Raw genomic sequence first — 27,481 nt, forward strand, 5'->3', positions numbered from 1 at the left:
ACCTGTCCATGCAAATGGACATCCAGAGTTCTCCACACATATACTCACTGATGTCAAAAGTGTTTCAGGAGCCAGGAATTAGGGTAAGGGAGCTTTTCATTAAAGTCCCATTTAAGAAAAGGTGACTTGCACAGCCTTGGGTAAGTCTCCTTGTGCCTCAGTACCGCATCTTTAAAATTAGGTTAATATAATCTCTCCAATTCACAGGAATACTGTAAGTGTAAACACTGTGATGTCATGAGACACTGGACTAACAAGATGTTCATATCACCTCTGCATATAGCTGTAGTTACCTGGTTTTTATACTTAGAAATAAAACAAAAATAATTTCAGAAACAACATCATTAGGAAAAAAACACCTCAAGAGAATAAGTAACATAGACAGTAAAAAAAGAAAATAAGTCTATTTTTCCCATGAAATGACTTTTAACATGAAGCCTTGGTAATGTATTCATCATTATCGAAACTAAGCTTGAAAACTGAAACTATTACACACAAAAAACAAATGCAAACCCCAAAGCTATGACTACCTCTTAATCAGTAAGCAAAAAACTTTTAAGATGTTCATGGTAACATGAAATACTTAGATTCCTTTCAACATAGATTGCAACATCAACATGTTTTCTATTTTCTTTGATGCCTCACCTGAAAGTTTTCATAGAAAAAGTAGATATTGCCTTTTAAAAAATAAACTAATTTTTTAGTATCTATAGATATGCACAGGTAGCATTTTATATGTCTCATATACAATCATGAATGCTCAAAACACTTCAAAAAATAATTTCATGCAGGAAATAATTTCTTGCAGGAAGAGCAAGAGCAGCTAAAGTAACTTTCAGACTATCCTTCTCTTCTTTCCTTTCAGTGATGTTGTATCCAAGAAGATCTTCCTCCCAGGGCAATACATTCTCCCTAATCTGTGTTTGGTTTTGCAGTGAGTCTACAAAGAACTCCGTGCCTTGGAGTTTTGTCCATTGGTGTTTTCATGAAAAACTGCAATTCTTAACAATGTTCTGACAGTTTCTTTCTTTTTAATGTCATCGACTTCTTTTAAATCGTTACCAAATAGAGCAAATTATGAAGGACAGATCTGCAGAACTGCACAGTCGTGCTGGTCAACCAACTTCCAAGCCAAGACTTTCTGAAAGTTTAATTTAAACTGACTCTAGTCACATCCCACCGACTGTTGCCAACATTTAGTGTGCTCCCACAGTGCTCCTTTCATACTACTTTCATCCAAGAGGAATCCAGTTCATGCATCTCAAGACCACTCCAGAATATGAACCAAAGTCTGTGGTGACAATCAGAAGATTCATTGGTCCAAACTAAATAGCTAATACAAGTGTACTTATCATGTAAGATCTGTAAACCAATTTTCATCTTTAGAACTACTAGGATTTGGCATATTCAGACTTCAGTGAAATTATTCCCAATTTGTCCACAAGTAAAAGCAGAATACATATTTAAAGGAAATTAACAGTATATATTTCACACCATTTGCCATGCATATAAAGGATTCAGAAACTCACCATATCGGTATCTGAAACAGGTCCAAAACTGGTCACATAGATGTTAGTGAAGACTTCAGTAATACTATCTGATATAAAAAGAAAGAAAACAAAAAGCAAACATTTTAAATGTATAGAATTTTCCAAAATCTCGAACTGCAAAATTATGGGATGTTTCAAACAAGTTTCTGTCCTTACTTAATTCTCCTAACCAGGATCCTGTTGTAAATATTGGGGATCTCTACCCCATCAAACACAGAAGTTATCAGATCAGAGTTTGTCCCACTGAGTAGTTCGTTTCTGTTAGAGGACACTGTACAACCATGAGCAACTATACGCATATTTCCCATTTACCCACCAGCTAAAATAAATACACTATTTTGGGCTTAACACAACAGTACAGTTCTAAACATAAAATGCCTTTGTTGCAGAGGTGTTACTTCTGTTGTTGCAGATCATTCCTATGAAAGCCGCTCTAATTCAAGGCTATTTTCTTCATCCTGAACAGATTTTCAAAGCCAAAGACAAGAAAAATTTACAAAGCCATTACTGAATACACCAAATGTAACACTCAACAGCATCCTATTTTTTAATTGGGTGTGTTTTTAAGTGGCACGTATTTTAACATAATAGTTCCTTCCTTTGGTACATGATGCCCCTGATAAATTGTTGTGGTACTGTAAATACTATAAGAAAATGTTCTTTCTAATCATTGTAGTCAGACAGCCATGAAATCAGAATATTAAATATTGTACTGCAGGGAAAAATAATTGCTGAGTTTTCAATCTTTGGTTTTCAATTAGGCTCAAAATGGAACAATATTCACTAAGAAGGATAGCAAATACTTGCAGGAAATTTCTTACAGCAGTTGCCAACTACTGTCTGCATTCAAGACAGTCAACACAAGAAATTCTTTGCCTTAAAGCCAGTCACTGGCTAGAAAAGAAATATTTGAATACAACTAACTGCAATTTGACTCACCTCAGAATTTCCCATTCCTAAAAATAATACAGCTACATGTTATATGAGTAATCATGCTGCTATGTTTTCCATATCTAATCATCATTTAATATGGATAGTTAATAGTTTCTGTATTCATAAGAGCTATCTTCTGACAAATATGTGTCATGAGCAAATTTTCCTTGCAATTATATTGAGGCCAACAGTATAATCCCTGCCATCTATTGGGAGAAGTCAACTGTGCTCACCCACGATGGCAGAGACCTTACCAGCCACCAGGCAAAGGCAAGGCTCTTCCGTGTGTGGCTGCCTGGGGAGCAGTGTATTTTCAAAAGGATGTAGCTGCACCCAAACCAGAGATGAGGTGATATAGTACTTTCAGAAAACTTCTGCAGCATTGGGGAGGCACATTCCCGCACTTTCATCTTTAAAGAAACTTGAATTTTCTTCTGCAGCAAAACACTAGATGTGCTTATTAGAATATAAGACTTGGTAAAGCCTTTCCTACCCCAAAGAATCTTCTTTCTAGGATCATCTCTGCTACTTAGGCAAATAAATAGAGGCTGACTCTTACTATGTGTCACTCTGAAAGTTCAAAAGCACACTTCCTCCTACATCCTGAGAGATGTCTGTTCATGTTATAGAGACTTCTATAACCACATATGCAGTATCCATAAAAAAGCTGAGTTGATTTCTACTCCAAACATCTTATAAACTAATTTTAAGTCAGTGGACAAGAGGTGCTGAGTCTGCACTGTTCTTAGTATTCAAGAAGGATAAAGTATAGGTCTGGCTGAAATATTATACAGGTACAATTCAGAAGATCAGTGACTGCATGTTGCCTGTTGCAGAGACTCTCCAGAAAAAAATTAAAAAAAAATATTATTTCCTTCAAGTGGTTACCTGGCACAGGCTGAGATGAAATGGAAATGTGGCAAGAGAGCTATTCTTCAGGGGGTAAAACAGTGTTGCAGGGACTAACTGTGAAATTTGGCTTGTACTATGAAATTTGGTCTGTACTATAATGATAACACAAAATCTTAATTAAAATTCCATGAAAAATACTGGTGTTAGAAAAATGTGCTGCAAACAAGTATCCTGAAAGAAGAGAACCAAGGCTAATTTCAATTACACTAGTATACTCTGAATGAACACTACTATAGGCAACAAAGTTACTTAGCAGATACTAACCTGCACCTCACCCCTGCAAATGATTGGAAGCATGGTCCTCTTGAAACCTCACACTACTGCTATCAGTTGTTTGCATCCAATATATTATATGACACATGGGAATGACTTTAAAATATAATAAACGGCTGGACATGGACTCTTCAGATTTGCCTTGCATTTTAAGCTTTAATTAAAAAGAAGTCCCATGTTCTATCCCACCTACCATCTATCCATCCTACCATCAGAAATGAGAAGAGATGACAGAGCTGACAATAAACAAATTGACTATGACATACTATTGAATGCTATTACAACAGCCTGCAGATTCTCCATGTCGGTACACATTACTCACTTCAAATCCTTGCAAGTGAAGGATCAAGACTTGGGGAGTGGAGAAGGGACAGATACCCTATGTACAAGGAAACTGGTCCTTAAAGAGAAAAAAAGCTGAAATGTAATAAATCTTGATTTATTCCTGTTATCATCTGTAAGTATTAGCAGCCTGAGCCTTTTGTCATTTTCTTCTTTGCTGCTTTACATAGTGTTACAATAAATTTTACTTTGGATTACAAATTTGAACTGAGGATTTCAGAATCAGCATCTATGAAAAGAAAAAATTAATCCTTTTTCACAATAAATAACGCAGTTATTAAAAAGAATACATGCTCATCAAATAAAATTTGTATTAAAACATCACTTTGTCCCACTAGTACTTAATGAAAACAACTCAGAGGCACAAAGCACAGATTCAGATAGACTCTCTAATCAGAATTCATCCAGCAGGCACCACGGTTACAGGCTTTTTATAACTCACGTTCTGTCGAGAACAGCACAAGGCATCACACTTAGCCCACTGGAGATTCAAATAGTTCTGAATCATCAATGCTTGTGGAAAAGCCAAAGGAATGTACTCAGCTAAAAAATGTTCAACACGTGTTCATGTACAAATTTGGAGTTTATTTTTCTGAGAAAAATTAGGAACAAGTTTTTTACACTAGAATTATAAAATCTTTTTCTTCAATTGACATGTAAACACATATCTAAGAAGCCTGCTTTTCAAAAGTGCTTAAATCAACAGAGGCCCAGTGCTTCTGAAAAAGTCTAGTTTTTAAGGAAGAATCCTCTATTGGGAGGAAGGTTGACTGACTCATTTACACTTGCGAGCTCTTAAGTTATTCTGAATCACTGCCTTTGAAGGTTAAACAAATAAACAGTAACAGGAAACAGTAAGGATATAGTTTCTATTTCTGATGTTTCTTTAGGGGAAAAAAGTCTCAGGCAAAGTATATGATATGTAGATGCCATCATCACATGAAGTGCTCTGAAATTCAGCAAATGTTATAGCACCATTTCTAACTTGTCTTGGTCATAAATGGGAAGCCTTATCTGACTTATCTTAGGCCAGTTTCTCAGAGGATGGAAGCCAAAGGTAAACTGACAGAAAAAAAGAACTGAGAAATTTAGGAATAAAAAGAGGAGGAAAAAATACATCCTATGAAAGTAGTAAAAGCAATAACTATTAAGATCATGTTTCACATGGTTCTCATGTACTGGTTTCTTCTGATTCCTTTTCCTTACTTGAGCTGTCATTATATCAATACTGAAAAAAAAAATCAAAAAGTAAGAAAGAGCAATGTATCTACTAAACTGGAGAAGATTCATATATCCTTCTACATCCTTAGCTGGAAGATTTACTGTGTGCTTTAATTACATTTAGGATTTTACAAATATTAATTATAATAACCTCTCTCTGAATAAAATAATTTTATTATCTTCCTTTTTTCTGTACTTGGGAAGCTGAGGCAGAAGGATTAAATGAAGTGTAAGTCATGTGAAGCACAAGCGTCTACCAAATCCAGCTTCAGCTGTCCAACCTAAAGTATCCACACTGGAAAATGTCAGTATCACTGACTTGTCAAAAATTAGAAGAGGAATTCAGAGCTTAGTTAGAGTTGGTATCAGTGCCTTTGTCCATTCCATTATGCCAGCCATCTTGCTGCTGGATACCTTTTCTGATGGTTTGAAGTCCTGCTGACTTGTTCCTCAGTGGAAGAGCTGGCTCAGCTGAAGTAGGCTGCTTGGCAGAGAATTTGCAGTGGCTGAAGTCTAAATCAATCACAGGTTGAGTAACGGAGGTGGTCAGAAAAGTCGAATGAAAAAGCTCCTCATCAGCATTTACCAATTAGTCAAAATTGGAAATTTCGACAGAGACAATTCAATTTTGAATGAGTTTCTTTGGACTTGTGCCTGCCAGGCAGATTTTAAAACTTCTCTCCTTTCTTTCAGATGTCCCGTCTCAGTTGCCTGCATCTCTGATGGGGTACACAGGGTTCCAGCATCTGCAGTGTGGGGTAACTAGACATGCAGCGTGTTTGGCACACCTGAGAGCTCTCCCTTTCTTGTAGAACTCTAACTCAGGATCACCTTGCTTGAAATAAATTTTCTGAGCATCTCTCATATTTGAGAATGATTTGTGTTTTGCTCATTCCTTCTCTCTTCTCATCAAAATAATCTAAAATCCTTTCTTTGCAGAAAGTAGGGACAAAACATGCAGAGCTCATTGTAGGTATGTTTAAAAGAGAACAAAGTAGTGTGACCATTATGTAACGTCTTCAGAGTGGACCATTAAAAGGTTCCAGATATTCGTTTGCATGAAGCTGGCTATATTATCCATCCATTAATGGGTCAAGGCTATCTTCACAAGAAACCACGTTAGTAGATTAGGTTGGAATTATTATTATTATTATTATTATTATTATTATTCAATAAAACTGTAAATTCAGGGTCTAAAATAAAAGCCAATCTGCTTGTGGTAATCCAAATTCTTGGTGGTGCAGAGCTTTTGCAATACAGATACACAGTTCTAATGCATGAGACAATTTCTTACAAACATTATTTTAAATGTAGAGCAAATAGTACTCAAGAGAACACTGCAAGGCTGTAGTGGAAGGGCTGCTACAGCATACAAAAAAAGAAAAAGTGAAAATAAAATACTGCTTTTTAATTATGTCAAAAAAAAAAAAGAGGTCAAGTTGCAGTGCTGTGGGAGCCTTAACTGAGGATTTCTGAGTTTTTGTGGAAATGCTGTCAAAATCTTGATGTTATTTTAATTATTTTGCTATAAAATTTATTTAACTGGAATTGACATTATTCTGACATTGTAATATGGTCTCCAAGGGCACGCTTGGCAATGTTGCCCAAAGGCTTTGAAATTTTCATTCATAATACAAGTCAGGAATTGCACAGGTGAAACAGACAGGGTCTTAATCCATCAAACACTGTTCCAACTCAACACGCTGTCCTTATCTGACAAGCTCCTTAGTGTGTCTGTTGACAGCTCAAAACACTCTGGCTGGCAGGGAATGGGGGTCAGAGAAGGTCATGCAATGTGGAGCCATAAGAGCACCACAATACATAGGAATGCAGATATTTGAAAATATTGTTCTGCCATTTTTTAATATTTGGTTGTGGTGCTTTACATGACAGATTTATCTCTCCAACTACTCAGCATCTTCATTCATTATCCACTGTTAAATTACAAGTTTCAAAGCCACATGTGCCTACATAAGAAGAAGAAACAAATTCATCTCCCTCCTGGGCATCAGAACTTCACTTCCAATAGCCTCACTCTACCATTGATGTATTGGCAAGACAATTTCTTAATATGAGCCATAAGTAACTTCTCTTTGAAATCACCATCTTTAACGAAGCATATGTAGAGCAAGCTTATCGGTAATATCTAAGTAATACCTGTAAGCATTATTGTTGCTCTCTTGATTCACTTTGGTATAAATGAGACTTGAATCGGGTGCTATACTTGATTTCTCATGGTGTTGGCTTAAACAAGAATATATTCTGGAGAAAATAATCTGTAGAAAGGTACAGGAATTGAAAGCCAGTAGGCTAACAGACCCCAAATGATTTCCCTCTGAAGATCTTATATCTTTTAACGCACATTATATAATATATTATATAATCGTCTCCATGTAAAGACTATCAGAGACCCTCCACAGAACCCACTAAGTTGGGTAATCCTGTAAAGCAACACCATACGCTTGAAAGAAATACCATAATGTGATTTAGACTAACTGAATACCTGTGTATAAGCCTTTTCTTGAACTGGAATTTTTATTTGAAAGAAACAGTTTTTATTATTCTGAAATTGAATATAGCTGTTCGAAAATAGCAGGAAAATACAAACTTGAGGGAGAATTTCCTCTAATACAAAACTTCAGTTGAAAGTAGGTGTATCTTTAGAGATGAGTGAGACTTCCTGACCATTAAAGAAACATTCATTAACTTGGAAAAAAATGTCTAGCTTAACTGTCAACATCCTTTTCTTCTGTAGAAACAAATACAATGCATGAAAACATTTTCAAATTCAAAAAACCATTCACACATGTTTTTAGTCAAGCTAACATCTTTCTTAAGTGCAGGTTATCAACAAAATGAATGCACAGAATGAAAAGTAGGCATATCTGCAACACAAATGATGCGATGTATCTCCACAGCTGGGTAATTACTCAGATTTGTCCTGTATGTATAATACACTGGTGCAAACTGTAAGAGTACTTTTTCCACCCAGCAAATGGAAAATTCAAAAGTACTCTCTATGCTAAGTGATACATTTATACATTACTAAGATAATTTTCATGTGCATATAGCAGATTTGGGGTTTAACTGTCACTCAAAAAGAAGAAAAGGGTGCAGATCATATACACAAACACTATCTTTACTACTTTTTCATCTCTCTCTACCAAGAGACCTTTAATTTGCAAACCTTATTATCAAATACATCTTCAAAGGATCCTATGAATGAAGAGCCTTTGATACAAATGACATTAAGGTGCAGTTTAAACTTTATTATAGGTTTCCTTTGCAAGTTTCAGGAAATCACTCAAGGGTAGGGCTAAAGACTGATTTCTGGTGCCCAGTTGTCTCTTTATGTATATTGGGCAAGCTCCACAAAGCAATTTAAGCTCCAAGTTTTCACTTATATCCATAAAAGTTAATCTGAATGTCTCTGTGGTCCAGATCATAATGACTAAATTTTGCACTTATATTTGTCTGAATCTCCTTTAGTCCCAAATTCCTGTCTAACATTGTCAGTACCAAAAATTCCCCTGCTGCTTATATTTCCACCTTAAGGCAAAAATATCCTGATGCTGCCAAGCAGCTTTAAGAGCTGGCTCTCAACCAAGTCCCAATGAGTTCCTCAAACTATAAATAATTACAAATTTACTGGGCCAGGAAGACTTTGAGAGTGAAAGCAAGAAAACAAGCAAGAGACTGATTCCACAGCCTGGCAGTACTCATGGGATGTAGCAGACATAAATTGAAGTCTCTGTTCAATATCTAATTATTTACACAAAGCAGAACAATTCCTTCCAAAGACTGAGGAAGCATGCCCTGTCTTAGAAAACACACCTTTGTGGTCAAGACAGATCCTGAAACATGGCAACTTGAGTTCATGTGTTTGCTTTAAATCAGAGCAGGCACTTGACAAGAGGTGCTTTCTCTCTCACCAGTTTTCATCATCCCAGGCTATCAGCTATTCCCATGGCTCTTCTCAGGAAAGGAGGAAGGGCATGAGCTCTAGAGAAGCCACACCACTATGAACAGATGAAGTGGAGACTTGTAATGTTTCCCCATCCAGACTTGGATGCTTCACCCATGTTCTAAGAAAAGGCTTCAGCTGCATGCTTTTCAGTATTTTTAAATTAGTTAGTTTGACAGATCTCCACTCAGTTTATTGACTTTATGAATGGCTTTTGCAGATAGTTAAGGCTATGCCCACGCCATAGCTTTCCCTACGTTCCACAAAGGAGACCTGGCTGTTTCATCATAGAAATCATAGAATGACCTAGGCTGGAAGGGACCTTAGAGATCATTTTAATCCAGCCTCCCTGCCTCCAGGGACGCCAGTTCCACTACACATGGGGTCCAGGAGATGTAGGCACTGTCAAACCTAAGACCTGTCTGTTTGGAGCTGCTTGGCAAAAGAATGAATGGCTCTACAGTCCAGCAGTCCAAAATACCGGTCTCAGTCCATAGTCTACCACATATGTAGATATTTTATAAAGCATAAGAAACTACTCTCCCAGAATGATAAAAAGCCCTGTGTCTAGTCAGCAGAGTTGGAAAGTGGGAGACATGGAGTCAGATCCTTTTTCCAAATCAGGCAGAGAATCAATAAAATATGTTCAAGCTAGAAGTTACTTCATTCCTAACAAGAAGGTTACTGTAGTGGCTGGTGCAGCCCATACCACATTAGGCCAACCAGCCAACCAGTGTCTAGCTTGAATCCCGCCAGTATTTAAACATAAGAGCTCAGAGCAACCTGGAAGTGCGTAACTTAATTTGTTCTTTGCACAATGAAAAGAAGACATGCAGATACTCTTGGTCATTTCTGTTGCACTTCATGGAATTTTGGCACCTCAAGCAACATTTTGACCACCTCAGAGGTATCAACTGCCAAGTGATTAAGTGATTAACTATCTAGATATTTTTCTGGACTTTTTCTCCTATATTTTAAATGGAGCACTACTCCATTTTACAGGTTCGTTGTGAAGATATTAGTAAAACACGAATGCTTTGGTTGTGCAAACATTTGAGACAAGTGAGTAATTATAAAGAGCAGCAGCCTTAACTATGGTATAATTAACAAAGGGAGAAACAAAATGTTGACAATAAGAATGAGAAAGAGTGAATGAAATCATTGAGAATGGAAGTCTAAACACATGGTTAATATGAAATCTGTTCCCATAAAGCCAAACTATCATAAAATCCACCAAATCTCGGTTTGTTCCCTTCTCACTACATCCGGACACACCAAGAATTAAAAAGCATTCTGCTCTAAAATAAAAACCAAATGTGAGTCATTTTTAGTTGGAGTTGCACAACACCTTCAACAGAAACATGAAAGTGAAAACATAGTCAAGTTTGGCTGGAAGAAATGTGATCTTACTGAGTTGGGTTACTTAAAAGTTTGAAGTAGCTTACACACAGCACATTTGGCAGCAAACCCAAACAACATGGCCTTCAAATGAAAAATAAAACATCAGCACTAAACCTTATCTGTTTGGACACTACAGCTTGCATCATGATGCAAAGGGATTGTATATAATAACCAGGCTGAGTAACAAACGGGACTACTGCATTGTTTAGAACAACTGGATGAGTATGGTAAAGTTAAAATGAACCAGACTGCCCCAAGATTGTCGGAAGAATGAGACAGAGGAAGACAAAGAGAACAAGAGCACTAAGTTTGGAAATTGAAGGAAGCAGACTTTGATAGAGTGGAATAGTAATCATTTGGACTGACCTGAATCAGTGTCATCACATAAACAGAGATGGCTAAGTATTATTCCCATGCAATCACATTTCCATCTACTCTGCTTAGAGGCTTCTGCTATTAGAAGGGAAATCACAACATGCAGGTAAGGCAGAACAATTTCTAAAATTATTTCAGATTTTTGAAATATATTCAGAAGTCTTAGAAGTTTGTCCTTTTTTTTTTTTTAATGTTTGAATTTTATGACCTTAGTACTCAGAGTCATGGAACACCCTGTCAAATTCTGCTGCATTACCCTTCTAGGCCAATTTCAGGTTTAACCTCTGTGCTTTATTCCAAGTCACAGCACTTACAAATCATCCCATTTGATACACTCACCCTGCCAGCTCCTCCTGTTCTGCAAACCACATCTCCCCATAACAGCAGTATCAATTCAGAAAAGCAGCAGCTTCAGATTTCTCTTTAGAGTCATATAAGTGGCAAAGTCTGGGCTTCTTAAGATACGCGTTTATTGCACAGTGGCTCCTGACTCACATGATTTTAGTTGCTAGCTTATCTGCTTATTCATCTCCTCTTACACAGATACAGGTGCTTTTCTAACAAAGATCATTCAGGATAGATTTTCTCCAGGTTAGATTTCAGGAGCCACCTTGGCTTATACTGGGAACATGTTAATTTGCCAGTGAAAGTACAAGTTATGAAAGGCAGTTCTCCTTCAGCACCTTCCCACATTTCAAATATTAAAAAAAAACAAAACAAAAAACAACAACAAAAAAAATGCAAATCAACAAGTTCCCATCATTCCCTGGAAGAATACCAGAGGTCAAAGTCTTTCCATATCAAGAACATGTGAAATGGATGCAGAATTCACACTGGAGTGACGAAAGAACTATGCTAATACATACGTAATATATACAGGATTTCCCCCTTTGGCTACACACTAGTTTTTCTAAGCTAAAATAGACAGTGTAAGCACTTATAAGAAAGCCTTATTAATTATTTAGTGAAGATTTTGGGTAGCATCCCAGAGCCCACTGAAGTAAGCGAAAAAAGCTTCTCCTGATTGATGGCCAGCTTCAGAGGAAGCCTTTGGAGAATGCCTGTCTCTGTGCTCAGCCATGGCAAAAAAGAATTGGCACCCTGGAGCTGACAGAAACCGGGACAAAGCTCTGGCAAGAGCAGTTTGCCTTGTTCTATGGCAAACACACATGGTCACCAGAGGCTGGCAACTTCACAAGGCTTGCTGCTATTAGAGCAAAATATGAAATTTACATGTTCTAAAGTCCCAAAGGCTGATGGAGCAACTCTAGAGACCAACAGACTTAAGAAAGCATTGAAAATTATGATTCTTTCAGACAGATTAATTTTACTGTCCATGTATAGAGCCTGGTTAATATAATACTGGATCATACAGTCATTAAAAATGGAGCTACAGTTCTTTTATCTTTTGCTAGCCTTGTACTTTGCATTCAAGCATGACAGGAACCAATGGCAGAAAAAGGTAGTGCCCTTATTTAATAAAGCTGTGTATTAGTGGGTACTCTTAATGCATTTTTTTTGCAGCAGGAGTCTTGAATATAATTTTAATAAGTAACGCTGTATGAAATTCTGTAATAACATTTCAGAAGATTGTGACACACTGTCAAAAAAACTAGACAGCATGCTAATCCTTCTATCAACCATCCAGCAGTACCTATTTAAAGCCAGATAAAATAACTATGAAGTACAGGAAATTAATGTTTATCCAGACTACTCTAACATTCTCAAAAAAAAAGCTAGTATGGACTTACTAAAATCAGCTGGAGATTTTGTAATGTTAATACTCGGGGTGCATAAAACCAGGTAGGCACAATTTTTCTTTACACTTCTCTGATCCTCACTTCTCTCTGCTGAAATGCAGGAAAAGGAGAAATAGAAGCATGGGGTCTGAGACACAGCTCAAATCAGACTGGCTGCCAAGCTGCTTTTTTTTATTATTCTTGACATCTTTTTGTTTGGCAGGACAACCTGTGAGACGGTCATGGATAATAAGCTTCCAGCTAAACAGGACAACAACAAGTTCATGGCTTGACCCAGTGGAGAATCACATAATACTTAAATTGAACAAGTACCCCAAATGAGCAAAAAAATAATAACATGAACAATAATGAAGCAATGTTTTTTAAATCCCATTTTAACATGTTACTGAGTTGTCGGTTTAAACGGTCTTAGATTAAGGCTGTATAATGTGCATACAAGAAGTGTACTATAGCACTCAGAAGTCCCACGGCTGAGTCAATTGAATGTCTCCAAGCTACTTTACAGACAGTAGTGTTTCCCAGAATCTCCTCTAAAACATACTCCCAGGATACTCCCAGAGCTTGGATTAAGCAGCCTCAAATTTGTCTTTTATGGTTGCCTGTGACAAGAGAATTCCCCTCTGGCTGTGCTTGGGACTTTCAGAATCCATCAGGCTTCTATATGTGGAAGGGCTATATATTTGGGACAAGAATCTGCTTCTCATATTAAATAAATAGTGGTTACTTTACAGTCAAAAAATACGAAAGTTTTTTTTTTTTCTTTGAAACTATGCCTACTATGAGTTTAATTAAAAAACAGTTTCTTGTTCATATTCTTCTAGGCAGATACTATGGCTTTGTGAAAATGCAGAGAGCATCTACCACAATACTATTTTTCAACTACTGGCAATTTTAAAAATAGCATATTATACAGTAGCAACCAATATTATCTGTTCATTTTTTTCTGTGGTCAACTAAAGACAAAATGCCTGGTAAAAAAAAAACGTAAAGAATTCTCTGACGGCTTTTAGCACCCACCAGATGGAAAGGGATTACTCAGGATGAGTCTAGTCTCTCACCTCAATCAACAAGCATTTATATTTCTCCTTTCTCATCTTTATGTATATATTTACTTGTTTGTTTATTTGTTTGCTTATTTATTCTTCCAGAAGGATATAACTTTCCTTTTGTTCAGAAACTGCACGAAGCAATGCAGTACCAAGGTCACATTTAAAGATCTCGTAGAAAGAAGTTCACTGTTTGGTACTCAGTTAACACTATGGACACTGAAAAGGACAGTCCATGAAATGCCATGACATGCCCTCAGGATAGCACAGGGATTTCATCAACACAGCACTGAATCTAAAACTCAAACTTCCATTTCTCTTCATTTACATACTCCACAATATAACTGCTTTTCATCCAGAGGGACTTAATCTCTCATTCAGTACACCTATAAATTATGAAAATATAAATTAAAATGGTTAGAATAAAAAGGCATCTACAGTAGCCTTTAGATTGTCAGTCAGAAGGAAATATCTAGAACATCAGGCTTGTGAATTCAGGGCAGGAATTGTCTCTTCAACTCACCTCTAATTCTCAAAGACAAATGCAGATTCTCCTTTCCCCTCCATTCCCTCTCTGCTCTAGTGTTGTGCTGAAAGGCTCACACACTTGAGGGAATGGAAAAGGATGGCTCTAATAACTCCCAATCTCCTGACAGAAGTGGTCTGAAGAACCTATTATCTTAGGACAAGTGAGAGTGGATACAAGAAAGAAAAAGTAGTGAATATACTGGAAGTCAATTACCTCTCTTGGATGAGAAAATTGGCACCAAGCAATGGAGATCAATAAAGAGAACACCTAATGAGACGGCAATCTTTCAGTCAGAAGATCCATTGCTTTTGTGACATTCAAGTATTTAAGGGAACAAGAGGATGCTTTTTTTTTTTTAATTAAAATAGAAGAAGGTGTTAAATACATATAGGTAACTCCAGGAAGCTGCACTGACATGAAAGATCACAAATACAAGCAGTCTCTAAACATTTCAAGAAAAAAAAATAAGTTAAAAACACCCAGCTTATTTATAAGTCATCTTTACAGGTAGAATATATCTTCTGTATAAACCTCTCCACACAAGTAAAATTTGTGTTAGAAATTATGTGACCTGTAAAATAGAGGACTGTACTGGGGCTTGGAGACATGGAACTGTTCCATTACCAATAGTGGATCATACCTCCTGATTACTTCACCCTCACATACCTTTTGTATTTACTCAGATAAAAAAGTCACCCCTTTGGCAAAGTTGTCTGAGTTCTCTGATACATTCTTAAGTGTCACTGCTGTGAGAAAAAAAAGGGCGTACACAGAATGGGCATGCAGGTTGTACAGTGTACACCTGTTTTTATTTGATTCTGAGTGAGCTATCTGTGTCAGAACATAGTGAAAGTCCGTGGTTCATGGCACTGAATTTGGAATGCAATCAACTCTATCAGTCATAACACTACAAGATTACAAGATACATAGCTTACAGTTTGCAAAACACAGGTTAAGCAGATGGAATACGAGGCATCCATGTTTTTCCCAAAGACAGTGCAGATTAAGATGCATGATTTCTACTGGTTCAACAAAAAAGTGCATGTGCAGGACCAAATACATATGTATGGACATAAAAAATAAATGTAATTTGGTCGGATGCAACTAAATTCAATCCCTGACTGCATCTACAAAACTTTAATAAAAGGTTTCATGTCCTCTGATGTGCACAATAATACCAGGTAAAAGGGAAATTGATTTACATTGCTTTCACAGAACTAACTGTTCTAATTATTAAATAGCCCTCAACATATGGCAAGGAATTATGGACTGTAAATCAAGAACCATGTGCTATAAAGTAATCACACAAATGGTTCCCACACAGCAACACCATTTCCAGAAGGTTACCAGAATCATACTTTCAGATGTACAGACAATCTCAGAAAACTAGTGCCGACATACTCTGCATTATAAAGCAAACTATTACTAGGTTGACAGTGGTAAACAAAACTTCCTTTAGCTTGCGATTAATTTAAATCAAGCATTAACCTGAAAAAACAGACATAAAAATGTGTTTAAAGATTAATCTTGGCATATTAAAGTGCTTTGATTCTTATCATTAAAATTTATTAGACTTTTGACAGTATTAATTCAAAATCTTCTGCTGATGCTTTAATTTAACAGGCTGGTGAATTGTACAGCAACATAAAATGTTATCCAATATATCCTCTATAGCTGCTTTTTGAGACAGGTGACTCGTTGAAAAACATTAATGTCAGCAGCTTAAATACATGCATATACCGTTATGACAAAACTGCTTACCTTATTCTACTTTCAAGTTTCCAAAGGGTATTTGAAAAAAATTACCATTCATCTTTCTTAATCTGTAACTTGCTTAAAAGTGGCCAATGTTTAGTATCACTATTTCATCTCCCTCCACCACTCTCAATCCCTTTTGTCTTGCCCTTCTGCCCTTTCCCTGTTCCTTGCTCATAGTGGTTTTTCACCTTGGCTTCTATTACCCTAATGCTAGGTTGCTGAAAAACAGTGTTATGCTCTACTTCATATGTTTCTTGCAGTCTTTAGAAGCTACTGTTAGAGACAAACAATAGCCACTAATGAGAGCTACTAATATCAACAATACAGACTAAAATACTGTAAAAAAACAAAGCAGATGCAGTTTTAAGGTACAGGCAGCATCCTTCTGCATGATCTTTTTTGATGAAATACCTCTCTCTCTACACACTACTTACTCTAAAAATTGGATGCACTAGATTGTGTATTTGAAAAGGGCATTGTTAAAAATGTTCATGAAATGGTGGCACTCCCAAGAATACAGAAGCAGGAATACATAGTCAGGAATACTGCCAGAAACAGCAGACTTATCTCAGACCACTCAACACCACCAACAAAATTGTACTGGCACAAAAGGAAGGTCATACAATCTGTAGATAAAAGAAAGATCTTTGCTTTCTACCTACCCAGGAGTCTGTCTTCATATAATTTCAACTGCCTGAATCCAGTTTCATCAGATATGAAATCTTTGGGGCAGCTAGATCTAAGTGACTATACCTGGGAGGAGGGTAAGACAAGTCTAGGTTTCATATCACACAAAGAATTATGCAAAATTAGACAGCTATGTCTACATGGCATGTCTGCCCTGGATTTGAAGTATTTAGATAGAGTGAAATAAATTCTTGGAATTTTGGTCAAAGGGAAGCATTGGGCATTTTCTAGAAGAATGTGTGAAATACGTAGGTATTTAGAAAGTGAAAAGGCAATTATGAAAACAGAAGAAGAAAAAAAACAAGACTTCAATCAGGGCATTTCAGAATGGCAGGGTTTAGAGGTTCGTGGGTGCTTCCTGAGGAGGTGTGGACTGCCAGGACACATACACAGTGCTGTACAACTTAATTCCCTATATGCTGTCCAATAATGACAAAGTCAGCTGGGAATGATTCAATGAAATACAGTGCCTCTCCTTTAAAATACTGGGGTTTTCCCATATTTAACCCTTTTCAGGACTCCAAGTTATAATCACAGCAGGGAAAATGTGACTAGAGTCACTGTTAGTCTCTTAGTGAAGTCCCAGCTTCTGCTGAACATTACAAAATCCAAGGCGAAGACCACAAACAAGGATATGTCCTTTGGATTTTTCCATACCTTTACTGTTTATCCCAAATCTTCTGTTCATCACAGTGGATTGATTATGAATATTAAACTCAAGAGTTGTACGACACCATGCATTCTGCTGCACATAGGCGCTCTAACCTTTCATCTACACATATATTTTTATTCAGCTGTGCCTTCCAGAACTGGCATTCCAAATGTATTTTTTTCACAGTTGCCAATTAAGATGGAAAACCTCAGCCATTATTTCAATCTCTTACTGGTTGTAAATCACAGAATCTTAGACTAATTCAGTTTAAATTCACCTTTAGAAGGTCTCAAGCAAAGCCAGCTCTGAAGACAGAACAAGTTGCTCAGGTCATACTCTGTCAAATTTTGAGTGTATCCACAAAGATGAAGACTATACCAACTCTCTAAGCAACCATTACCTCTGTGACTGTGTTGAGAATTACAGTCATTGGTCTAATAGTTACAAGCTCACCTAGTAAGGCAAGAAGTTAAGAAGGGGAGAAAAAGTAATATTTCTTCTTTTTTTATCATAAGACAGACAGCGTATTCCAAATATTGTCTGTGTCCTATATATCTACAATCAAAAAATCAAAGAAAGTAAATGCTTTTATTAACTGCTGGTTTAGTACTTCTTCACCAAAACCTTCTTAATACCTTTAGGTGACTATACAATTGAATAAGAGATCTCTATAGCTTCCTTCCTAAATTCTTTAGTTAGCACTCTTTTTTTTTTGTTATATCATGTTAAAGAAAAGATTTGGAACATAAGTTTCCGTGTGCCTCCTATAAAAAGAATATATACAACTGAGTGCTCCACAGCTACAGTTTGGTAGTAAACATTAAAAGATTTCCCTGATACTGTCTGTAAGTATACATATTTTACTGTAACCCAGAATACTTTCTATTTTTTATTACAAAATGTGTCTTTGTTGCTACAGGCGGACTAACTTTTTGTCATTGTAAGCAACATATACATTGACTTCTACATTTAAAATTCACTTTCTGCTTGGTTAAAATCCACTACTAAAAATCCATGAAATCCATTAAAATCCCCCAAAGATATCCAGGATGAATTTCTAATGCTCTTAAATATTTCAGAAAACGTTTCAGAGTTAGATTATTTAAATAACAATTATATTTTCAATTCAAGTGGCATTACACAAATTGTATCAATTCACAGGGGTAATAAAATTTTTGGAACTGTAGTATCACAATCCTTTGGTATTTGGCTATTAAAACTAGTCAATATGAGTGAGAAGCAGCTCTATATTTGGGATAGCAAACTCAGAACAAGACTTACGTAACATGATAAGAAGCAGTCAACAGTACAATACCTTGGATATCAGCAAGGCCACTGCTTCTCAACCAGTTTCTAAATAACCCAGAGTAAATGTATTGCTGAAAAAAACGTGATGTTTGTCTTAGCCCATCAAATCTGGCCAAAAAATTAAACCTTCCCATCAGTCTGATTTACAATGAGCTCCACAGAAATCTGCAGCATCTGCTTTCATGTCTTCCTTGTAGCTGAGATAAAAGTAAGCAAAGCCTTAATTCAGCCTTGGTGTCATCAGCAGTATTTCTAGCATTAGAAGCAAATGCTGATGCTTTGCCAGGGAGAAAAAGAAAAAAAAAAAAGTACTGAATATACATGTTCAGTGAACTGGGAGATTCTCCCAGAGAAGCTCCTTGATAGGCACATAAAATTTGCAGTAAAGTACCTAGATTTTTTTTAACTGTTGTGAAGCATAGCATTTTGCCACTTTGCACAGGGCAACACTTGCCCTGACTGCAATATACTGCACCATTGTAACACTAATTTTATTTTGATATCTTCACTGTTGATTTATCCACAGATTTTCAACAAATAAATAAATAAACAGGCTTTGTTTAGCTCCTCAGCCAATATCCTATCCTACATCATTTTTTTCTGGTTTGTTTTTCAGCATCTTAACAGTTTCTGAGGGCTTTTCATCTTTCCACCTTCCTAATGATTCATTCCCTAGAATGCCCATAGCCACTGAGTGTTAGCTCTGTTCTTGAGGTTTAGCACCATCTGCATGCCCTGGATAATTAATTAAATGAGATTTCCATGTTCTCCTTTCTATTGCTTTTTTAGTTTTTACAAGGAATGCTTTTTTTGCCAATATACACTATCTACAACTCTAACATAAAATAATCTGAGTTTCTCACTGATTCCTCTGAAAGCATTTTTACAGCCAGATTCCATATGACTCTTCCAGGTATGCCCAGGAAAGAATATACAATAGTCTACTCCTTTGTATGTCGGCATAACTATATATAGTTGGCTTTCAGAAAACACAAGTTCTGCTCCGAATCGTTCTGCACTAGCACTGGCAAAGGAGTGCTACCATTTCCAAAAGATGAAAGTGGAGCAAAGGGCTAAAGAAACAACCAGAACTGAGCAAGAGAACTGCACCTTTTCCTTTAAAAACAGTAATGAAAGCTTTCCTGTAGTGTTCTGCAGCAAAAATAGTTGAACTACCCTCATTTAAGATACTCTGAATGTGTATTAAGCGTGATGAAGATGATAAACACTGCTAAGCTTTGAATGTCCAGGTAAGGGATTGCTACAGCCACAAACTCTCCTGAAAATGATTAAAACTCTGAATCACAGAGATATATAAATATACTGTCCTAAATTTAACATATTGCAGATTATCAGCATATGATCATGGACTTGTTTCCTGGCAACTGAAGACATACAACTCTTTGATGAACACACATACACATATATATAGCTCTCCTGACATGGGCGGCAGGGGGAAGCTTTCTGTGAAAAAATTGCTTCTTTACCTCTTAGCTCATATTGGTGAGCACATCACACAAGTTTTAATCACAGAATCCGATACTCTATGCAAGTACACCAATTTTATGCAATGCTATATCCAGCGCTGCAGAGATGATCATTCCCACAAGTGCTCGCTGCTCACCAACTCTCTGTTAGCAAAAAGCCATAATTATCCTTCTCTGTTCTCTTTGTTTTTCTTGCTCAATTTATTTGCAAAACGTTGTGAAAGGAGGGTCTTGGTATGTCCACAAGTGAATCGAGATTCTCGTTAAAAGCAATTAGGACATCTGAAAGTCATGTTGCAGCAGAGATGGATCCTTCAAAGCAGAACTACAGTGGCATTTAGTTTTCACCTACCTACTGTCTGGTCTTCCTCAGGTTTTTTAATAAACAACATTCACCTCTTTGATTACAATGAGAATGCCATTCCTGAAGCTGGTGAGACTGACCACAGTTTGCATGGCTCTTCAGATGTCAATATGGGAGTTGAAAATCTGGCCTTTAGGCATAACTTCCTTTTCTAGGTTGGTTTGTTTTCCAAAATTAAATTTTATATTTTCCAAGTCTTGTATTCAATTATATTTTATAAATTTGGGGAGCAGAACAGATCAAAGCTTCATATTTTCTAGAAATGACCAGTCTCAAGCATGAGAAAGTGAAGCAGGATAAACAGTTTACAGAGATGGTAAGAATATTAAGTAGCCAACACAATAGGAAAATCCTAACATCATCTCCATTCCTTCTCCCTTCCTTCCTCTTTTGTCTTTAAAAACAAGCTACCATTTTAAAAAATAGGTTTATTTTTGCTTATATACCTAATACACAAGAACATTAACATATTAAAAGAGGGGATTGCCTTAATCTATGTCCCTTTTTCCACTAACCATGTCTGTCCATAAGGGAGAGGAAAGCAGAGAGAGAGACAGATAGTTCAATCACTTCCAGATTTTAATGTAGCTGTCTCTCAGCTTCAGCATTTTGTTTTGTCATTATCTGAAGATCCAGAGTCTGTTTTGGTCCCTTGTTTAGCTTTAGTGTCCATTGTTTTGTGAATTTCTTCTCCTATATGCTAATAAACATCAAAGGATTTATGGAAAAGTGCCATCCTAAGTGTCTTGCAAGCATTACAGCAAACAAATAAAGGAAAATACCTTCATGATTTTAAAGAAAAATGTAGACAATCAAACTCCTTATGACTTGTCATTTGCATGGCTTCATTTCATACAAATTAGTGCTATTGACATATGAAATTTGTTTAGAAATCAAACTTGTTTCAATGCCTAAACAGAAACAGCATGGAATGTTTGGATAAAATAGTCCATGTTAGGACTGACTGTGCAGTCAAGAGTGTTCCAGCTGCAATCCTGTGCTTAGCATGAAATGAGTACAGAGAAAAATTTAGCTCCCGTTATGCCTATCCATATCGACACACTAGGTCAGGGTATTATCTAAGTCAGATGTCTCTGGCTTCAGGGAAGAGTGCAGTGTTGTCTTTTCCCTGCCCACATGCCTTTTGCAGGATATTTGATCACTGTAGTGTTCAAGGACCCCAGATGCTAGGACAGCCAATAGCCAAAACCTGTTTATACAACAGAGCTGCATCTCCAGTAAAAGTTAAAGCTGCCTTAAAAGTCTACAGAAAACACTACTCGATTCTGAAATGTATTGATATATCAGCAAGGTATTGTTACATACTGTTTTCACAAGTCTCCCAGTATAATTAGTAATAAATTTATCCCTAAATTCAAGAAGGAATTCCCAAACAGACAACTACTTAGTTGAATTTATAGAAAGTCTTTGAAGGAGCCTGTACGTTTCCATTTTGTTGGTCAATAACCAGCTATAATGCCAGTGTTAACCTAACACTTTTCATTATTAAAAACATTTTTGAGATGAATAACTCTTTACAACGAGCTGAACTTTTGCTGTAAGACATCTCTCAAAATGTCTTTCACAACAGGTAAAGTGGGCTAATTAGCAACTCTTGCTTTCAAAAGACTTTAAAAGAATCTCAAACCCTGAACTATTTCTGTTGTAGCACGTTAGACCAGATTGTGATCTCAGTCGTAGTAGTGTAGCAATATAATGCAAGTTGCTGTGCCTAAGTAAATGCTCGTCTATCCTCAGTTGAGTTATTTCAGATTTATATAAATGCAAACAGAACATAACTGAGCCAAAGTATATTAAATTAATGACATGTGGCATGGTGAAAATGCAGCAGTCTATGCAAAACCACTTTCAGAATCTATCAAGACTCATCAAGTACATACTGTTTAAAAATAAATAAATAAATATTATTTTAATTTTTCTTCTTGTAGTATGTTAATAGAGAAAAAGGAATGAAATGCTACAAAATTCCCAAAATACTAAACTTTGTAATTACTAAACCTTATATACAGAAGTATTGTTTGGTATATTTCGTATCATGGATTATCACAATTGGCTTTCACAAGCATTCTTTGAAACGATAAGAATCTGTCCATCCACAACTGAAGTATTCTTGCAGATTAAGATTAATGTATTATGAATCATCACGGTTTAATATGCGTGACACAGTTTCATTTCACACATGTTCTGCATGGGTTGATTGCCATGTATGCCAATATCAAACAGATGTTAATTCTTTAATTTTTATGCTTCCAAAGTATATTTTAATTACATAGAAGGCTTTGCAAAGAAGACGAGGGAGGCATTTTGAAGCAGATTTAATGGGAAATCTAAAATAAAAATTCATTAGAAAAATAATTTTTAAAATTCTTGTTTTCAACAGCATAAATTTTACTATTAAAAAGAATACATGACGTGCAAAGGAACTGCAGACTGTTGTCATTAAATGGCACATTCCTTTTTGCAAACAAGAAAAGAATTTTTCATTATCTTTCTAATAAAAAACCCTCATGATTTTAAAAGCCCTTCCAATTAAACACTAGTTTTGTGATACGAAATATTTGTGCAAGTCACTCACAAGGCATTGTATGTTTATAGTTTGTGTAAATTTTGCAAAGAAATCAAGTCTCCATCTAAAACATCACTATCTAAATTCTCACATCAACAGTGCTGTGTGTCTCATTTTATGGATCATCTAAATTAAAAAGTCCTTAAATACAAAATATTTCACAAGTCTCCACTGTACTGAGGCCAGAAATGGAAATTAAAAGATATCCTAGGTTAGGATTAACGTACAATGAGAAAGCTGTTTCCAGCCAGCACTAGCTCCCGCTTCATGCTGTGTCAGATTCTCCAGAACCAGAACAGCAGCGGAGCCACAGGTCAGGATGGGAGAGTGTTGGCTAAAAACTGTGAGCTTTAACTAATTCCTCTTTTGATCAAATGTAGTTGTTAAGAGTAATTTCCATGGAAGTTAAAGCAGGTCTCTAGCTTTGGGCCTGATCTTAATGAAATCAACAGGAACAGGAATGGCTCCCAGGGATTTTGCACTAGAATTAGTTTTAGCAAGCTGAAACTATCTCCAGATTGAAAATTACCAAAACATAACAGTAATAATAGAAACAGTGTTATGATACATAGTTTAAATAGAAGATAAACAATAATAGTAGATAAAGTACTATGAAAAATAAGATATCCTGCCCCTCCCCATACCAAAGAGATCTTTTTGCTCAGTAATACTCCCAGCACCAGACAAATTATTTAAATTTCTTGCTTACATACTTACATTTTCTGGCATATAGCTTTAAAGTGAAAATGTGAACTGACATTTTGAAAAATAACTGACAGTGATGGCATAGAAGTGCAGTGACTTCTGTACTCCAACATTCCTTTTTTAAAAATTATTTTATTTTCTTTTTTAAAATGCCCAAATACATGTGAGGTACTAGAAATAAAATGATAATTACCAATGAAACTCTACTTCCAAGGAAGTAAAAAAATATGACATTCACATTGAATTTACTGGGACAAGAAATCCAAAATGTGGGGTTTACACACACCATACAAAACACTTGTGCAGAGTTCTGAAAGCATACACTCATCGCATTGCAGGGAATCAAGTCTGCATTCCTTGCTTAACCAAAACTCCCTGACTGGAATAACAGCTTTAGATGTTATTTTTGTTCTCATCCTGTTTTACTATGTTAAATCACCAGATTTTTTTTTCTTTTTACTTAAGATAAATGTGTGAAGGTGCCTCCTTTCCATTCATAGATGTTATCTTCCTCAAACTTCAAATGATTCAGCTGGGTGAACACAGAGTTATAAATAATTTATCAAGATACATACCAGTTGTTAGGGGAAAAAAAGCCCTGAAGGAAGAATATCACTGCGTAAAATCTGAACATTAAAAACGATTTTTTTTTTTCAAATCAATCTTTAATTGCTTTTATTACCTCCTAGTCCAGGTCTGAGACGATTATCATAACCATCCAGAAGTCTGTCTAGAATTCTTGTAAAGATGGTGATGTTATTCTTAGCTTCGTCTTCCAGGGAGTCAGCCAGCACAGATCTAAATGGACAGTTTACATTTTAGAAAGTACTAGATACGTTTTAATGGACACTCAACACGCACTTTTTGCGGGCTGGCCTTGCATATTTAATTTGCTGCCCTCTAACAGGATGGGTGTAGTTAAAAATACACGAATAGACTATAACACATTCAGAAACATAAGAATCTACAATATACTAAACATTTCTAGGCAATCATTTTCCAGTATCCTCTACTTCTAGTCGACACCACGTCACCGTGAGCGCTACTCCAAGCTCCATGAACACACCTGGCTGTGCAGGTGCAAAAATGTGAGCGAGCTTCCCCAGGCCTCGGTGGCATGTCGTTCCCGGACTGATAACTCGGGTTCCCAAACACAAAACTGTCTCCTTCCAGCTCTACCCTATCTGTCCTCACCTAAGAACACTCTGTCTCTGGATAAATCCTGTGGATATGCTTCCACCCAATGGTCATGTAATGTACATGACCAGAAGAACTAACATGAGGGGAAAACTCCAGCAATCATGCTCAGGGAGTCCTCTGATGTCAGTATTTGGTGGGTGGGAACAAGGATGCTGACTAGCAAGCTGCAGGATAACTGTGGATAGCCTTCATCTTTTTAAAATGCTATTTCATTACAAGAAGCCCAGCTGATGTTCCACTAGATGCATACAAACCTTACGTAAGTCAGACAGAAAAAAAAGACCCATAAATGACATGTCAAGAAGAATCTATAGATCATCGATTGTTTAAAACTTCCCGAATAAAGAGAGAAATGTGACAGCCTTTATGGGTCAGATCACTGTGGAAAACACCAGGGGCTGGAACATGAACCTGCTGCCCAGCCAGCTCCAGTGCTGACCAGTCCTCCCGGATCTGGACACCCAGACCAAAGGTTTTGTGTATGAGGGAAACACTCCCACATAGAAAGCCTTATGCATGCAAATGTTCCTGTGCCAACAGTATTAAGCACTGTGCATGGGAAATACATCAGCTCATCAGTTTTGCCTACTTAATACCAGAATATTAGCATCAAGGAAGTACAGCATCATATGCTACAGGCATTATCATTTATACATTTTTCAGCCTAAAACCCCTAAATTTTTAACCTGAAATGCTTGAATGTTTGTCATCTCTAAACGAACTACTGTTCAAGGCATTCTGAATGCCATAAAACCAAGCATGTTTTCTTTCTCCTCCAAACCAAAAGCAGGTTTGGGTGACATTTTCTCTGAAGCAAGCTATAAAATGATTAAAGACAGAGCTTAATGCTGGTCCCCAATTCAACAGCATCGAGGAAGTATGTAAATGTAAATCATTGCAGTCTGTGTTTTCTATCACACATACCATAGAATCGACCAAGATCAGATAACTTACAAAGAACATATCAGAACGTCACGTGTGCTTTTACTGATTTGTGAATAATTTTAATTATTGGATGGCTTGGTTTTTATTTTAAAAATATATTTCTGTGCATTAAGTCTGTGCCATTTTTTAAGCTTCTTTTTGAGATACAACTGCTCTTTTGAACTCAAGACACTACTAAAAATTTAGATCATACAATTATATCAAATTAGAGATGAATCCTGCAAACTTCACTCGGGCATAAACTCCTTAATTACGCAGGTAGTCTCTTTGACGTCAGTGAGATTACTCACTTGAGTAGGGTTTTGCAGGATCTGGCCCACTGTGACTCAACTAATACTGCACCAGTTAGGCACAAAGTGAAATAGGAAACATAGTTTCAGTAAATATTTTGTTCACCAGAAAATAGACAAAAATAAGTGCAGACTTTTTACATCATAGGAAACTTGCACTATTCGGCTTACAACCCTTACCATATTAGGATAAGACCTACTGCAGTCAGAACCAAAGCAAGTAAACTAAAGTTACAAACTACAATTAGTTGCAGGTTTAGGGACTGTGAGGAACACAAAACTATTACATGATGAAAATTACTTTCTCTTACGTTGTCACTTTAGAAATTGAGAACTTTAAACAATATAGGAAAAGTTGATTAATAAATGAGGCTATTGTTTTATTATATGTGATTGTGAAGTTGTATGCTATCTCCACCTAGAGGTTTAAAGCTTAAGTATCATTTTGAATTCTGTTATGTTGACCAAGAAATACACCAGAAAAAAAAAAAAAAGGGCATGCCTCTACTAAAAAATATGTGAGTGTTATCTTAGAGGCTGTAATTTGCTATCTGACTTCACGATAATCTGTTTCTGCATCTTAACGGTTCTTTATGGTAGAGAATCCCAGTGATACAGTAACTCCAATAAACCTTTAAGATCCAATAAGGCATTTAAAGGAATTATTTTTTAATGGTGAAATAAAGCACCCATTCACAAACTGTTTAATGAGAAGAGATTAGGCTTATAAGGTCCCTAGACTACCTTCTACTGCCTTTGCTCTTGAAACTATGTAATACTGCATTCAAACAGCTAAGAAAGACCTTTTTATTACATTACTACGTACTATACTTTTATAACACGAGCTTTCCCTTAACAGATCTTAACAAACACGTTTGTACCAGACAACAAAATTAAACATCCTCTCACCTGGTTGGTAGCCACACCAATAAAACGAGAAGAATCAACTGCATCCTGGAGGGTGCCAGCTTCCTCTTCATCGCTGCTCTTTGCAAAACCTAACCGTGCAAGAAAAACACAAATCTACTCTCAGCCACAGTGAGTCTCCACCAAGCAGTGCTTTCAACTTAAACCGAGGAAAAATATGTCACTTCAGTGGAGAAAGGAAACCACCGGATTTCTGCAGCACTTTTCACTCCTAGCAACTTATTGTATCTCCATCTTTCCCAACGATCCTGCTCTGTGCAGAGAG

The 27,481-nt window shown here is 36.5% G+C and overlaps 1 protein-coding gene across 1 annotated transcript in view; it reads right to left on the reverse strand.

The window, feature by feature from the left end:
• LOC104268407 (gamma-aminobutyric acid receptor subunit alpha-2) overlaps positions 1-27,269 on the reverse strand; it is a gene marked incomplete at its 3' end in the record, with an annotated part of 42,951 nt that extends 15,682 nt beyond the window's left edge. The window contains exons 1-3 of the mRNA XM_009872462.1: positions 27,199-27,269; positions 24,537-24,652; positions 1,530-1,597 (exon numbers count right to left, since the gene is read on the reverse strand). Coding sequence (XP_009870764.1) covers positions 1,530-1,597; positions 24,537-24,652; positions 27,199-27,269 — 255 coding nt within the window. The remainder of the gene's footprint in view (positions 1-1,529; positions 1,598-24,536; positions 24,653-27,198) is intronic.
• Between the last annotated feature and the right edge of the window lie 212 nt (positions 27,270-27,481).

This window comes from Apaloderma vittatum, unplaced genomic scaffold (genome assembly GCF_000703405.1).
Source record: "Apaloderma vittatum isolate BGI_N311 unplaced genomic scaffold, ASM70340v1 scaffold42730, whole genome shotgun sequence".
NCBI lineage: Eukaryota > Metazoa > Chordata > Aves > Trogoniformes > Trogonidae > Apaloderma > Apaloderma vittatum.